General features: G+C 43.0%; 2 protein-coding genes across 2 annotated transcripts in view; both read left to right on the forward strand.

Moving 5' to 3' along the window:
* Positions 1–5,432, forward strand: part of PIK3AP1 (phosphoinositide-3-kinase adaptor protein 1) — a 51,907-nt gene extending 46,475 nt beyond the window's left edge. Inside the window, exons 15-17 of the mRNA XM_075505031.1 lie at positions 466–536; positions 724–833; positions 1,927–5,432. Coding sequence (XP_075361146.1) covers positions 466–536; positions 724–833; positions 1,927–1,981 — 236 coding nt within the window. The 3' untranslated portion in view covers positions 1,982–5,432. The remainder of the gene's footprint in view (positions 1–465; positions 537–723; positions 834–1,926) is intronic.
* A 1,180-nt stretch (positions 5,433–6,612) lies between these two features.
* TM9SF3 (transmembrane 9 superfamily member 3) overlaps positions 6,613–13,839 on the forward strand; it is a 49,232-nt gene continuing 42,005 nt past the window's right edge. The window contains exon 1 of the mRNA XM_075505032.1: positions 6,613–6,837. Within this exon, the coding sequence (XP_075361147.1) occupies positions 6,628–6,837 (210 nt within the window). The 5' untranslated portion in view covers positions 6,613–6,627. The remainder of the gene's footprint in view (positions 6,838–13,839) is intronic.

Genomic DNA, 13,839 nt, shown 5'->3' on the forward strand with positions numbered 1-13,839 from the left:
AGTGACTTATTCCAGGAATGAATGTGTGACAGTGCTCGGAGTCATCTACCTCCACGCGGTTGTTAAGGACATGGGGACTGATAATTTACATATACATAAATGTTGAGTGTGTAACACTTGTGAAAATATTTGCCTGACTTGCCAGCTGATATTGGCACTGGATCCTTTCAGTTATATTATGGTTGTGAGTATTTAACTAGAAGCCTGGACCTAGATAGGGCAGAAATCTGCTAGAAAGAAAGCAAAACTGAATGGTTTGGCCCTGTGGTCTGTGTTGTACAAAATGTCATCGTTTGGATCCTGAACATGTGAAATATAACAGTAGAAACAAATTAATCTGAAGAAGCATTAAATGATGTGTGCAAGAGGTAAGCATGAGGTTAGAAGGAGTCCTGAGCTAGTGATTTGCAGTTAAATCACCAGGATTTAATAATCAGTTTGTTTTCTCTTGCTTACTCACTCCAGGTAGTGCAAGTAACCGCTCCAGCACTCGGAGCATATTGAGTGTCAGCAGTGGGATGGAAGGGGACAGTGAGGTAAGCTCTCACCTCCACTATATACTGGTCCACTGTTCTTAAGTACATGGCTTTGTTTTCATGCAAAAGAAAAGATGCTCAGGGATGGCATTGCATTTGCAGAAATGGCAGAATGTAGCTACTTCTGTTGTGAAGCTAACAAGAACCAAATTCTAGTGGTCTGTAACCTCTTTTCTTCATTTTGTAGGACAACGAAGTCCCAGAAACAACTAGAAGCCGCAGCCCAGTTGCCCACCAAGCAGAGAGGCTGCCTTTCCCAGAAAGGCCGCCCAGAGTGCCTCCTCGAGGTGCAAGCAGGTAAAGCTAAAATGCAGCTCAAACATGAGCTTTCAGTGAATCAGCATGGAAGCCTTGGCCAGAAAGCAAGGCAGGAAGCAAATGTGTCTTTCAACAAAATCTACCAGACTATTATCTATAAACACACACTGTTAGGAACTGCAAGATCCTTGTTTCTCATCTGTAATACTTGGTGGAATTGGTTTCCTAGTTGGTAACGTGTCTATTGCAATGCTGTCACTGTGGTTCACACGCTGCAAGGGGCAGCACTATTGAAGCATGTAACGCTTGCCATAATAAGACTGACCCAGGTGGAGTAGCATCCTGCCCCTGGCAGAGATTTAGTACCTGAACCTCCTGAGAAGATCCTCTTGGATCATACAAAATGTAGTGCAGAAAGAATTCCCTTTTGGCATTCCCTTGGACTTTTTTTCCTTTTTACAAATTTCAGATCTCTCCAAAGCACAGTTGTTTACATGTATGATTGGCCTCAAAGTAAGAACGGCACTGGTTTTATAAAAGGTGTTGAGGGGTTTTGCCTTGATTTGATCAGACCACCACAAACTGAAGTGACTTGTAAACATTCCTTTAGTCCAACCAGTACAAGTCTATGAAGTCCAGGCCCCAGAGGCTTATCTAAGTACAGATGCTAATAAAATTCTCCAACTGTTGAAATAGTAATTACTAATGTGTGGGTGCAGTAAGTTCTGTATGTTGGCTTGGCTCTGGCAAGAATATAGCTGGAATTTATCTGTAGTTAAGTTTGAAAAAAAGATTTTGAATCTTTTGATCTCTTCCTATTGCTCTTCATCTAATTTTCAGGAGAAAGCTACTATACTATCAAAGTTTTACTCCAACCAAGTATTATAGCATCTCTTTTCAGTAATAGTAGAATTACTGCAGCTGAAGAGCAGAAGAAATAACTTGGACAGGAACAGGGCTCTGGCACCTTGGCATCTGCTCTGTTGCTGAATCACTGATAGCCTGTTTTTCTTCCTGTATGACTACTGCTTGTACGGTATTCTTAGATAAGTTATTGCCTGCAATGTGTTGTTCCAGAACCCTATTCTCTACTATTTTTTTTAATACATTTGTATTCTCTGTCTTTTTATAGGCCTGTAAGCTGTGAAAGCTTTTATCCTCCACCTGTGCCGCCAAGAGGTCGCTGAATCTCTCAACATCTGTGGAATATGAGATTTTTCTGTTTGTATGTGTGTTTGTACAGATATTTTTGGGTTGTCTTAAATTATTTATGTGGAAGTCAAATGTTTTCTTCCCATTCCTCCTCCCTAAAGCTCTAGTGACTTTTCCCATGATTTTCACTGAGACTTCTTGGCCTCCTATAACTTTTTTGCTTGGAAGAATTTTGGTGCTTTGGGACTTCAAGAAAAAGTGTCATGGTTGGGAAGGAGAATGCTGATGTGTGTCTTGGCAGCCCTGCACCAACATGAAGTTTCCTTTTGACCAAGAAAGAACACATGTCCTTTTAGAAACTAGATCCTGATAAGCATTGTTACCCAAACCCTCAATACAACCTACAAGGGCTTGACTGGAAAACATGCTTGAAAAAGTAAAGAAAATAAGTTGTTCAAAGACTTTGTTTGAAGAACACTCATTACAGCAGGAGCAGGTGAATGTACTGCTGTTTGGTGTAACATTTTGGGTACCAATATACTGACCTTTCAGAAGGTGTAGAATCTCTCTGCAGCAATCATTAAACCATGGGAGGATGAGAAGTTGTCTTTATTCAAGAATGTATTTTGCATACAGCCTTGAAAATGCCTTTCCCTTTTCCCTTCCCTCCCTGAAGAGGACAGACATTAACAAGGTGGTGTGTGTGCTGCATTTACCATTAAAATTCCCAAGGCAGCTGGTAAGGGACCTGCTGTATCACAAAACAACTGTACTTAAACATTTTTGGGGGAGGGGGTGGGTATGTTGTTACTTGAAATCACATGACTGACCTCTCAAATTAGAGGAAGGAATTGGCAGCAGTGCTGTGTTCTATATCTCTTATGTGTTCATTGTAGAAGCGATATGAAGGTGTTTCACTTCATGCTCTGGAATAGTGTAGCGAGTCTCCCATTATAAATGCACACACCTCACAAATGCCAGCTGTGTAGTTAGCCTGCTGCCGTGGAAGCAGGCAGCCTGGGGGCTGGACTCTACTTGCTCTACTCTTCCTTTCTAGCGAGGTGCATCTGCAACAGCTGTGTCCAGCCTTTTTTCTGCCTGAGGACTTACAAACTTAAGGAGAGCTTTCTGGTTTGGCTGTCTGTGTTCCAAATGTAGAAAGCATGTAAAGCAGAAATTAATTTTGATTCTTCATTTCAAGGGACTTGAATGATGGAAGTGAGGTCTTTTGGTTTTTTGAGATCTTTTTTTTTTTTTTTTTTTTTTTTTTTTCCTTCCAGGCCTTGCAATCTTCTGTGCATATCCTGGCCCTTGGGGGACACATATAGGGCTCTGGTTGTCCATAAGTGACGTAGATGGAAATTCTGCAAGATAACATTCAGGGTAGAGAATTAAGCATCATTACCTACTTGGTTTTCAAGCCATTCCCCCTCTTCCAGCCCTGAGAGAGACATAGATACATCTGTATTAGGTGATCCCTCAGATACAGGTAGGACACGTAAAGCTTCTGTCCAGACATGTAAGCTCCCCTTAATCTGTAAGAGAGCAGGCAATAGAGTTGTAGCTCCTTTCTCTTGCAGGGTGTCAAAGCCAATGTGCAGAGCTGCAGCAGTGACAGACAGCAACTGTGACTCAGCCAGCGCTGAGTGAAGGTGGAGAAGCCCCTGCTTCTCCTATCTCAGGGGTATAGGCATAACCTAAATATCATCTATGCATTAAACTCGTAGGGTATGACTCCAACTGCAGTTCATACAGCCTCTCCTTTTGATGATAGAGGGATGTAGGTGTTGTGCTGCAGGCCTATAGCCACAGAGGTCACTTCTCTTTTTCCCCTCCTCTTTTCCCCCTTTTTTCCCCTTCTTTTTTAAAGGACCTCAGTGCCTTCTCCAGTAACTCTGACACTACAGGCTCTCACTGACAGTTTGCTCTTTGTTCACAGTAGCCAGAGGAATGGTGAGGTGGGAGCTACCTTCCTGTGCTCTTCTTGGAACAGAACAAAGTTCCCAGCACTATTTGGTCAAATTGGAAGCAGGGAAGGAGGTTTTGGTACTGAAATGAGGAAAATGGTAGCATGGATAAGTGAAGGAAACAGGGATAAAAGAAATAAACTAAAAGAGGAAATTCAACAGCTTGATTGTCTTCAGCTGTCACACATGCTTTGGTTTGCACACAGCTCCCTGGTTTTGCTGAAAAGTTCCCCATCTCCTTAAGTGCTGGCTGCAGCTGCGCTTCAGAGCTTGGAGCTGTGATGTGATAACAGGAATTAATCTGCTTCCACATCTGCCAGGCACAACATAAGGTAGAAATGTAGGATATGGGGAAAACTGTAACAAGGCAGCAAGGGAAGAGCAAAATACGAAAGTGTGTCATGCAGATTTCCTTTCAAAGCTGTCGGACTGAAGCAACCCGGGGATCCGTCTTCCCCAGCTAATTTGTAATTCTGCACCCCCTGCAAGCAATAGCCAAATGTCTTCTGTGGGAGGGGTTTATCTGAATTGTATCTGAGCGTTTGCCTTTGCACAATATTAATAATATGGCTGTGAACTGGATTTTTATTGCTAGTACTGCAGTGAGATGGCCTATATCTGAATTGCTGAAAAGTAGCTCATAAGTAGCCTTTCAGTCCTTCTCCTGTTTGCAGCTTAGATATTTCCTTAGTCTGACCTGACCTAGCATACAAAAACAAATGCTAGTGGGGCTTTGGTTTGGAGGAGAGGTGAGCTGGGACAGGTGGGGCTGGGTAATATTCTAAATGCACTCTATTCAGGCCCCTTCTGCACTGTGTAAGGGGGGGAAATCAAAGATGCAGCTGTAGTCTTGGGTATTCCCTTTGCACTTTCTCTTTTGTAACTTCTCCTGGGTTTGTTAGGGATCTCACTGATCAGCAATCACGGCAAAACTATCACCCTATCAAGGAGAAAAGGAACAGCACTAAAATGGCTTCACGGTTAAATGCAGGTAACAATTGGGATGCAGGCATGACTTCATGTCTCTTGCAGGCCAGCAGAGATGCACCTTCTTAGCTGCCAAAACATGTGTTCCACGTTGGTTTGGTTTCACTTAGTGGCTTTAATCCTTTTACGGCTCAGTGTAGGGAGTCCCTGTATGTGTAGACTCCAGTTGTGCTGGTGAGCATGTGGTGTGTATTGCTTCCACCCAAGATGAGGAGTGCACTGCAACTGAAGCTCAGAAGAGACCAGAGAAGAAAACTGCACGCAACCAGATTGTTGGTTTCTCAAGAATATGCTTTGGGGGGAGTGCCAATGAAATGTGTTTCCGTTGAACATCAGGGCTCAAGGACTGAACAGATAATAAAATTGCTGGGAAAAAGGCCTGGCCACCTGTAGGGGCATCAACCAATCCACCAAGCTCAGGTGGCAGCTGGCTGGCCTGGGGAACGTGTTTGCTCTTTGTACAGCGTGCCTCACAAAACCCACTGCAGCAGATGGCTCTGGCTGGGCCTGTTGTTGACCGAGAGACTTAAGTACTGAGTAAACTGAAGATGCGGAAGCCTCCTCTCTCTGTCTCCCAAGGGTAAGCTACTCTGTTTTGGACTGAGATGCAACGACTAGAAAGAAACATACGGTGTTATCAAAGCTGTCTAGGTTTTTCTTTTATTTTTTTTTTTTTTTATATAAACCAGGGTTTTGAATGGGTTTTGACAAGTATCTCTCTCTACAGGGACCTTGCTTCTACTGAAATGGGCAGGAGATTGCAAACGTACTATCTGGAAAAGCCTTCGTACAAACGTAGCTTGCTAAAATATGTTCAGGGAAGGTAGACTGAATGTGTAAGACCACAAGGGGAAAAGCTTTTAGTTTAGGTATGGTGGTCAGTGGTGAACAGGGAAATCTGTTTTCGCATCATTCCCACAAAACATGGATGGCATTTAACAGCACGGAGCAGCTCCTGCATTCAGCCCGTGTCCTTCACTGTCTATTTATTTGTTGGCTTGTGCAATATTTGAGAAGATCGTGTAGCCCCTACTTTTTTTTTTTTAATATTATGCCTGGTAGCCTCTAAAAATGGTTTCTGTATTTTTTCAGTCTAAAAATTGTCTGATCAATGAACGCTTAATACCGTGAGCTTTTTGACTTGGGTTTTTTTTTTGTTCGTTTGTTTGGTTTTTTTTACTTTGGCCTTGTAGCTTGAGATAGTTCCAAGTTCAGACACAGGTTTGCAGGCTTTATCTGAGCCAGTGCTGACAGAAAACTTACCATTTGTTATGTCTGGGTGCAGCTCTGCTGCCTCAGTACCTGCCCCTCTGGCAGGTGCGGCTTTTTGCACTTCTGCGGTCGTGAATTCCTTCTGCTCGTGCAAGTCTCGTAGCAAACGGGACCGCTTATTTTTGAGGGTACTTGCAACAGCCCTGTGGCACGTTGCTCGCAAATAACTTTAGATTATGCGTTATGATTTTACCAATCATAAAGTAATTCCATAACTAAACAATAACTGAGCTTCAACACGCTCACGCTGAAGGCCGTAGCGTCTTAAACGCCCGCGGGGTCGGGGTACTTCAGGCCCCGCCCGCAGGCACGGCCTGTCCCCTCAGCGGCGGAAGCGCCCAGGGCGAGGCCGGGCCCCCTTCCCCGCGGCGGCGGCCGGGCCCGGCGCAGCGCTCCGGCGCTCGGCTTGGCTCCTGGCGGCCGCCGTAGCCGCCGCGCTTCCGGCGTGCGGCCGGATGACGTGGCCGGGCGGAGCGGAAGTGGCGTCGCAGGTCGGCGTTGGCGGCGGGGCGCGGGCCGGCTCCGCGGCGGGGCCTGCTGCGTGCGCGGGGACGCCGAGGCCCGAGATGGCGGCGCCCGGGCTGCAGCTCTGCGCGGCCGCCGCGCTGCTGCTCCTCCTCCTGTGCCTGCCGCTGCGCGCCCGCGCCGACGAGCACGAGCACACGGTGAGGCGGGTCCCGGCCCCCCCCTGCGGGCGCCGCGGCGCTCGGGCCGCAGCCCCGGCCTCCCCGCAGCCCCGGCCTCCCCGCCCGCGGGCCCTGCTGCCGCCGAGGGCCGGCGGCGCCGGCAGCGGGCCGGAGAGCGCGGCCCGGCGGGTGGGGCGGAGCGGAGCAGGGAGCGACGGGCCGCGGCCTGGGGGGAGCGGGCGCGGCGGGTGGCGGCGGCCCTCGCAGCAAGCGGGTGGCTCCCGCCCCGCGGGGCTCCCTTCTTATCTTCGCCGCCGCTCGGGTTATTTTGAACGCGCGAGCCGAGTTTTTAGGGGATCGGGTCCTGCTCGATCTAATTCGGTGTGAGCGGGACGCTCGCGTGCTCCGGAGAGGGCTACCGGAGCTTTCTGATCCGGTTTGGACATCCTTGTGTTAGCCGCTAGCATGGCAGCCGTGCGGCCGGTGCGTTAGCGCTGAGCTAACTGCCGCGTGTCCCACCTTTTCCTGGAGCAGATAAAAGCCTCGGCAGGTATGCGCGCTTTGTTTAAAGAGGGCTGCCTTGCTGTTTGACTTGCACTCTGCGGGGATGGTCGTTCCTTCCGGCAGAATGTTTGCATTTGCTTCAGAGCAACAGTACAAGCCGGAGCGGGGTTCTGCGCTGCCTGCGCAGTGACAGCCCTGTGGGAACGCGCTGCAGTGTGACAGCTCGCTGCTGGGAGAGGGACGTGTGTGGTGGGTCTAGGCAGAAACGAGTAAGAGCGGGGCGGGCGGCTCTCAGACTTGGAACACTGACCCCTAAGGAAGATGGGTGCGTAAAATACTGCTGACTTGAGCGCTCACCTATTGGTATGAGGATAGCTTTTCTAAAGTGCTTGCAATATCACCCGAAAAGAATCTCTAGGGAGTAAGTACCCGTGCTTCATCAGTTTCTGATTTTGCATCGGAGTGTTGTTTCCCATGGCTTGTGGTGTGGGAGGGTGGAAGTCTGAGCTGAGATGTGATTTTGGAATGAGACTTTGCTGAAAACCACCCCTGTTTCCTCACAAGCAGAGTGGGTTAGAGTGTGGCTGTGATTAAACACTCTGTCTGTCAGAACTTTTGTGCTCTTGAGCAGCCTGACTGGTGAACACTTACTCAGTTTCTTAACATAGCTTTCTCCAGGTAAGCTTGGTAAGCTTAATAAGTGTTTTTAATAAAACATATAAATAGTGTTGATAGTTCTTTTATAAGCAATAGTTAATTAGTTGACTAATTTTGTGGGTTTATGAGACTTCAAAACTGTTTAGGATTGTCTCTATTTTTTAAAAGCTACTGGGATTTATCAGTGCTGCAGTTAATGACAGAAAAGTTAAGCTAATATTGAATACTTTCAAGGAGCAGATGTTCTTTGAGCTCATTTAGGTCCCAGTTTTGTTGCTGATCCTGTGTTTTAGGGTTAGGTTTCTGCTGAGGTGAGGTGGTTTTCAGCATAGTACTGTGTTTATTTTAAAGGCTGTTTGACTTGAAGGATTTATAATTTTTCATTTAATATTGGTAGTCTTCTGGGGAAAAAAGTGTTTCATAAAGCTGTCATTGAATTTATTGATTTTTGAGCTCTTCCTTCAAAAGAGAATTCTTCTGATGGTTTTTAGGTCTTCTGAATGATTACCTAAACAATTACCAATGGAAATCACAAATTCCTTTTGAAGGCTTGTCATTTTTTCATCTAAATTACTCAACTCTTCAAGATTATAACTCTGTCTCTTAGTTTAGTATTCTAGTTCACATGATGTCCAGTTTAGTAACATCACGTGATAGGTTAGAAATAGGTGATGTAGGAAGTTACCTTTTTTTGGAAGGCTGTCTCCTTGCTTAGATATTTCAATACTTTAATATTGTACAGAAGATTGGAGTGGAAGTATTATTAGCATGAATGAAACATGAATAGGGTTTTGTAGTAGTACACTGATTTTGAGATTAAGAACCTGAAGGAAATGTTTCCTAAATACTGCATTTTAATGAATTTCAGTTTTGAATATGATTGCAGTTGGAAGATCAATCTTTCTATAACCAAAGTGCTTTATTACATTTTGGAGGCTCTGCTGGCTTTTGGGGAAGTGGAGGGGAACTAGTGGTATACTGATTCAGGACTCGGTATCTTCAAAATGTAAATTCTCACTAACTTTAAAACTTGAGTCCTGTTGGTAGGAATACAGACGATTATGTCCTGCCATTTCCTTATTAATACTTTAGCGTGCAACTTCTTGTGCCCAAGCGCTTGGTCGTATCTGCATGAGGGTGTGTCGTTACATCTTGACACAGTTTGCTTTTAACTGCTGATGTACAGGGCCTTATCTCTATTGAGCATGCTGAACATTTAGAAGTACTGACTTAAGTGTTTAATGCTCTGGGTTAGCAGGTTAACTTTTTAATTCCTTTATTGCTACTATAATACATAATAGTATACAGCATTTATAAAATAATACATGCATGTGCTATAGTATGTATTTTTTATTTAATATAAATTGGCTGTTAATGTTTTATAGGTGTCCTTTATTTTATAACTGTAGGACTGCATAAGCAAATATTATAAAAGGTAACTGTGAGAGGACTCCACATGAAGCCCTAGGACTATAAGTATTAGTATTTCTGGAGATATTAGGTATTGATGGCTTCATTGGATCAACAGCTAAATCCTTTATCTTAAATTTGAATTAGTCTTCAAAAATGGTGTCTGCATTTCTTCAGGGCAAGAATAGTATAAATACAATTATAAGATAAATACTTGGATATTTAAAATCAATAGTAAGTGAAGAGAAATTGGGATTTGACACAGCATTTAAAATCTTCATTATCAAAAGACAGTGCATCAGCATAACTTCAGACCACAACAGAACCATTTATCAGAAACTGACTGAAAACTTGTCTGCTGATTCTTTAACTTATTTTCATGCTTCAGAGTGTGTCATGTACCCGCTTTTGGTCTGTATTCTGATAATTGCGCCATTTTTTGACAGTTGGCCTTTTACTTGTGGAAGTGATAGTATAGATGAGATACTGGTGGCCTCATCACAATATATGCTGATCCTGCAGAAGCAGGGTTGATGGGCTCCTGCCTGGCTCTTGCTTTCATGTCTTCTGTTGCTAGACTTGTTGGAGTTGATGATAAAATAGACAAACCATAAAAATATTCTGAAATACCCTGGGGTTTTTGTTGCAGGGGAATGGTCTAGGGAGTAGGTAGCATTTTAATTTCAGTGTTGCTTCAATTTAATTATCAGTGCTCCGTAAGCATGGAAATACATGACAAACATTGAAAAAATAAACAAAACCCAGCCTATACTGTGTAGCAAAATTCCTAATTTATAATGATTGAAAAAAACATTTTTGTTCGACTTTTAACCTGATGAAGTATGTTAAAGCCCTGAGACTGTAAAGCTTGTTTAAAATTAAATACATAAAATTATGGAATTTATATAGTATCTGTAAATTGTCATTTAGAGAAATACTGTAGAAAACATTTCAGTGCATGTAAAATACCTCTTTGTATGCAAAGTTGTGTGCAGACAAGTAGCTTGATTCCTTTTTGAAGTTCTTGTGGTTCCATTTTGAAGAGGTGAAATAAATGACACAGAAGCAGGACGTGGTGTGCGTGAGCAACCTTTTGCATCTAGGAAGTGTAACAGTAAAAGGACTGCTTGTACAATGGTTCAGACTGTGCTGCTGGTACAGTTGTAGCCACGTTTTGGTGAGGCTTAAAATTCAGAGAGAGATGAAGAGATGTTGCTAGAAATAACCTGCTCTATCTGAAGGAGAGCATGAGGCTGAAATCCACAGTTTAATAGACTATGGATGTGAGCTGCAAAAATTGCTCATTATCACAGTGCTTGATAGATAGAATATCTGTAAGATACCGGGGACTAGAGGCCTGGGATATTACTTGCCAGTTGAGCCTTACTTGCCAGTTGAGTCTTACTTGCTGCCTCTCTTATTTCTTGTCCTGCTTCTGCAGCTTTGCTCTGCCAGTAACAGATAATATTGGTCCTTTTTTATCCTGAAATATGTGCTGGTGTTTAAGGAACTGCATTCTGGAAAGCCTCACTCCAAACTTTAACTTGAGAAAAGGAGTAAAATTGCATACTTTCTGAAAGAAACTGTGTTGATTTCAATTTATTTTGCTGAATCATCACATGAGATTTGGTAGTTGTAATCCTCTCTGCGCCTCCACTATTTTTCTGCAAAGCATTTTTCATGGTTTACAAAGAACGTCAACAGCCTGCCAGTCTCATATCCTTTTCTGCAGCCTTTCATAAGCTGACTTAATCTAGCCTTAATTGTTTTATAGACAAAATAGTTTATTTCTAGGGCTACCATGCTAATTTCTACAGTTGTGCAAAGAGAACATTAAGTTGCGTTCCACATCGCAAGTGCCCTATTGGATACCAGGAAAGAAAGATGCGTGTACTGTGCTGAAGATAGTCTCAGTATTGCTATGCTTGGATAGTTTTTAAACCGTACTGATGTATGGAAATGGTCTTTGTGTTAAGCCTCAAAGTGGCACACAGACCCGAGTTTTCAGTTGTTGTGTTGTCATGGAAGAAGTCCACGCTTGGCCAGGTGAAACTGTGCAAGCTTCATGCCAGTTTAATTTTCTGCAGGGCACTAGAATGGTAGTGGTTGCCTTGTTGCTGGTATTAATGTGTTTAACGTGATTTTAGCTTGCACATGCACAACATCTTGATAGCCCAGTGCTCTGAACAGACAGTGTGACCGTATTGTGCTGCTTTGGAACAGATGTCCCCAGCTGTGATGAGGGTTGTAGCTGATACGTGGTTGCACTTGAGATGCAGATTGGTCCTCCACCACCTGGGTGGCAATTATGGAAAAAAGTTTCTGAAGGTTTACCTCCCATTATTCAGATTGTACCAGCATATGGTAGGTAACTTGTGTTGATGCTGAGACTTGTTCAGGCTGCTGCTGTGTTTTTGCACAGTTGAAATAGATTGTTATATACTTCATAGAGTTACTGAAATTACTGAGCTGATACTAAGCTTAGTGTAGAAAAAGATGCAAAGCCAAGCTTGCTATGCTTACAGAATGAGTACTACATTTTTCATAAATTATACTAAGTAAAAGGTATTTAAAATTGTGTTTTGTAGTCTTCTCTCATATTTGGAAGTAGTGAACTCTGTGAGTTCTGGCACCATCACTAAGTTGTTAAGTGGTTGTGTCTGTGGACTTTATTAGGATCTCTGAGCTATATGCAGTATATTGTCCCTTCATGTGAACCAAAACCAGAAGAGCTTGCTGAGGTGTACCAGGGTAGAGATTGCAGCATCTTATTTGTTGACCTTTTTTCTTGTCAGTAACTATGTTCTTTAGGACACTGGTGTCCATCTTCTGGCATGTGAAAAGCTGCCTTTCTACCATCTAATTCTGTGCAAACGAATCAGGAAAGAGAACGGAGAACAAAAAGAATTTCTGAAATAGCAGTACTTCAGTACAGCAGAGTAAGTCCTTCATGTTAGGAAGATATTTGGCACTTCTTTTCATAAAGGATAAAGCTAAAATTGCATTGACGCATAAGTGTAAGTGTAGATACTAGATTGATGTTAGTCAAATTATCTGGAGTCCACTCTGCAGGTCATTAATTTTGCTTCAAATTATTTTACCATTTGACATGTTACTTCATTACTACTTGCCCCTATTGCAAGCCTCAGTAGTTTAGCTACAGCTGTAATAAGAGTATATTTGTTTCTTTTCTAAAAGCCCTATAGCAGTGACAGGTGAAATAGTAACTCAGGACCCTTATTACATGTGGAATGAGAGCAAGAAATTTTTATTTTGAATCTCTTATGATGACAGCTGTTCTTGGTGAATTTAACTCGTTGGATGTGTGTCATGGATATTCTTGCACATTGTAGCTGACTTCCTCTTTTGTTTGCTCCGTATCCGTATTGATAATGAGTTCTTCATACTTTTTTAATGTTTTCTGGGATCTGGCGGATTCTCAATAAGTCAAAGTATTTTGCTTGCTCATTATGTAGCAGAAGATAAGGAAACTATCACACTTACAGTTGGTTATGCAAGTTTTATATTGCTGTATAACAATTTTTGAAAAAGACCATTGGCATCTTCACATCCTGTCTTATTCCATGTTGGTTTTGACTATGAGTTATTGCTGACTTGCCTGCTAAGGTTAACAGAAGGCAATAGGATTTTGATTTTCTCTGTTGTGTTCAAAGCTCAGACAGTACAGTTGAACAGTTGCTCATCAGCCAATATCAGAACAGTAAAAATAAGAATTCAAGGTTCTTCTGTTTTGTCATTTTGTCCAGTGTGTCTAAGGCTGATCAGTTCCTGATGAAAAGAGAATAGTTTCTTCAATATGTTCTTTCTGCCGAGAATGAAAGGTGCTGCTATGGAGCGGAAATTTTCTTCCTGTTTTCTACAGTTATGAGTTCTCCACAGTTTGCAGGAGACTCCACATATGCTGAAAGAAGATGTAAAAGACCATGACAGTAGTTGAAATTACTGCAAGACTACGATGAAATGTGCTGACCAAAATCTGACTGGTACTGATACAGCATACCTGAGTGCTGTGGCTCCCTTGGAACCAGGGCTTTCTTTAGCAAGTTATTTTATATTATCTCTCTCGTTGTGTGGCTTTTTGCTGGACGGTATGTTGTCTGTTAGCCTTCTCTGAACCTAGAAATCCTCATATAGAGGTGACAGAACAGTCCTACAAGATACTCTAGTTCTTTTTCTTGCCTAAATAGGAATTGTTTTCCTGTAAGTGTGTTGACACCATTATTTGTTGTAGATACCTTGATATTGTGAAGGCAGTAATGAAAAAGGAAAAAAAGAAACAAACAAAACAAACCAACCCCAAGCCACCACAAACTTGAACTCTTTGATAGCACTGAGTTCTTGCCACCAAATTACCCTACCACTAGGGTAAGATTATAAGGATGAGAGATGTCATGACAGGGAAACATATTTAAACATGAAAGCTCATCTTTATAATTGAGAATGAGCAAA

Source organism: Mycteria americana, chromosome 6 (genome assembly GCF_035582795.1).
Source record: "Mycteria americana isolate JAX WOST 10 ecotype Jacksonville Zoo and Gardens chromosome 6, USCA_MyAme_1.0, whole genome shotgun sequence".
Classification (NCBI taxonomy): domain Eukaryota; kingdom Metazoa; phylum Chordata; class Aves; order Ciconiiformes; family Ciconiidae; genus Mycteria; species Mycteria americana.